The sequence below is a fragment of the Penaeus chinensis genome, chromosome 7, assembly GCF_019202785.1.
Source record: "Penaeus chinensis breed Huanghai No. 1 chromosome 7, ASM1920278v2, whole genome shotgun sequence".
NCBI lineage: Eukaryota > Metazoa > Arthropoda > Malacostraca > Decapoda > Penaeidae > Penaeus > Penaeus chinensis.
In genome coordinates this window covers 34,322,286-34,324,785 of record NC_061825.1, presented here as the reverse complement: position 1 = coordinate 34,324,785, position 2,500 = coordinate 34,322,286, and the positions used below count along the sequence as shown (strand labels likewise).

The 2,500-nt window shown below is 49.0% G+C and overlaps 1 protein-coding gene across 2 annotated transcripts in view; it reads left to right on the top strand.

The window, feature by feature from the left end:
• Positions 1–2,500, top strand: part of LOC125027644 — a 26,333-nt gene that overhangs the window by 14,154 nt on the left and 9,679 nt on the right. For both annotated transcript variants that reach the window (XM_047616816.1, XM_047616817.1), the window contains exons 7-8: positions 541–692; positions 1,889–2,036. In XM_047616816.1, coding sequence (XP_047472772.1) covers positions 541–692; positions 1,889–2,036 — 300 coding nt within the window. The remainder of the gene's footprint in view (positions 1–540; positions 693–1,888; positions 2,037–2,500) is intronic.

The following is a 2,500-nucleotide window of genomic DNA, read 5'->3' as shown; positions in this document are numbered from 1 at the left end:
GATGAGGTCATGTAGGACTACCTTACTGATTCCTTGGTGACTGAGCATTTGTGGAGCCAAAAGTTACAAAACAATACTGCAGTGGAAATGTATCTGGTGCCAGTGGGTTAAATTATCACATTTGAAAGGACCACTGAAGCAGAGAAACCAAGCAATAATTTGTTAAAGTGTACCTAGATTCATGGACAAGTTCATGATGCAATAATATCAGTGAAATGATTGAAAACTAATTGTGCAATATGGTAAGGAATGGCACATTACAAAGAGTTATAAAGAATGCTGCATGTTCAATAAACAGAGCTTCATCTTTATGTACCCTTTGTGGGCACATGCACCCTATTCTTTCAGTGATCATAAGCATTGTACCTAGATTCATCTGTAAGTTTGGGCCCACCAGTGCATGGAATTAATAAATGCCAAATGGGTTCATTGTCATTGCTTTGTGAGATTTATGGATTTAGTTTATTTGTTAACATACCATGAATATCCTTATGTGAATCTTCATAAAACAAAGTTACCTAAGTTAATATTACTCTTAAGGTCCCTTCACACGTCACGCCACTGCTCGACATTTCAAAATTACGAGCTCTTTGTGAGGCTGGCAAGGGGTTTGAGGCTTACAAGCTGTTGAATACGTGCCATACCTCCTTCCCCCCCTACATGTTGCAGCTCCTCTTGCGAGAGTTTGTTAGGTGGGTTCTCTAGTCTTTTATTGATTTACATGTTTTTTTATTTATGTAACTGTTATTATTTCCTGATTTGCCTATGTGCATGGAATGTTTCTCTAACAAGCATGCACACACACACTCAAGTACACTTCCTCCATCCCTCCATCCCTCATGCACTCTCACTCACTCACTCACTCACTCACTCACTCACTCACTCACTCACTCACTCACTCACTCACTCACTCACTCACTCACTCACTCACTCACTCACTCCCTCTCCCTCCCTCCCTCCCCCTCCCTCCCTCTCCCTCCCTCTCCCTCCCTCCCTCCCTCCCTCCCTCCCTCCCTCCCTCCCTCCCTCCCTCCCTCCCTCCCTCCCTCCCTCCCTCCCTCCCTCCCTCCCTCCTCCCTCTCTCTCTCTCTCTCTCTCTCTCTCTCTCTCTCTCTCTCTCTCTCTCTCTCTCCTCTCTCTCTTTCCCCTCTCTCCCTCTCTCCCTCTCCCTCTCCCTCCCCCTCTCCCTCCCCCTCCCTCCCCCCTCTCCCCCTCTCCCCTCTTTCCCTTTGTCCCCTCCTCTCCCTCTGTCCCTCCCCTCTCTCGCTTTCCCTCTCTCCCCCTGTCCCCCTCTCTGTCTCTCCCCTCTCTCCCTCTCCCTCTCTGTCTCTCCCTCTCTCCCCCTCTCCCCCTCTCCATCTCACCCCCCCCCTCTCCTTCTCTCCCTCTCTCCTCCCCTCCCCCCTTCCCCTCTATCCCCTCTCTCCCTTTGTCCCCCCCTCTCCCTTTGTCCCCCCCTCTCCCTCTGTCCCTCCCCTCTCTCCCTCCCCCCCCCTCCCTCCCCCCCCCTCTCCCTCCCCCCCTCTCCCTCTCCCCCCTCTCCCTCTCCCTCCTCTCCCTCCTCTTCCCCCTCTCCCCCCTCTCCCTCTCCCCCCTCTCCCTCTCCCCCCCTCTCCCTCTCTACCCCCCTCTCCCTCTCTATCCCCCTCTCCTCTCCCCTCTCCCTCTCTCCTCCCCTTCCCTCTCTCTCTCTCTCTCTCTCTCTCTCTCTCTCTCTCTCTCTCTCTCTCTCTCTCTCTCTCTCTCTCTCTCTCTCTCTCTCTCTCTCTCTCTCATGCACTTGCTTGGATTCTCTCTGCTACATATTGACTTGACTTATGATTTTACACAATCTATCCCAAATACATACCATGATAGTCATACACAAATATTAACATACGTGCCTCAGATACTGCGAGTGCTGGCCAGTGAGAGATGCGGTGACTCCGTGGGAGAAGGTGCAGTCGTGGAAGTGGAATGAGGGACAGGGAACCATTAAGGACCTCCTTAACATCAGCTGGCTGGACTTCCATCTGAGACAGAGGAATGGGGCTATGGTGAGCTAAGGGGGGGGGGGGGGGGGAGAAGTGGGTATTTGGGGACATTCATTCTCTCTCTCTCTATCTCACTCACTCACTCACTCACTCACTCACTCACTCACTCACTCACTCACTCACTCACTCACTCACTCACTCACTCACTCACTCACTCACTCACTCACTCACTCACTCACTCACTCACAGAAGTTGTGTCATGCATCGAGCTTTGAAATCATCCTAACGTATTATTTGGGCATTTGAGATGGGATTAAAGAAACATATTTAATGATAGACTAAGGCATGTTTTACACATTTTTTGACCATCACTAACATTATTTAGGTAACATAATTGTTATTTGAAGCTTGCTTTGACAGACACTACATGCAAAATTTGAACTGAATTAATCTGTGAACAAATTGAAAAAAGTTTTTCAATGATATTCATAATCTTTGGTGGCAACTTATATAAAAAACAGTTTAAC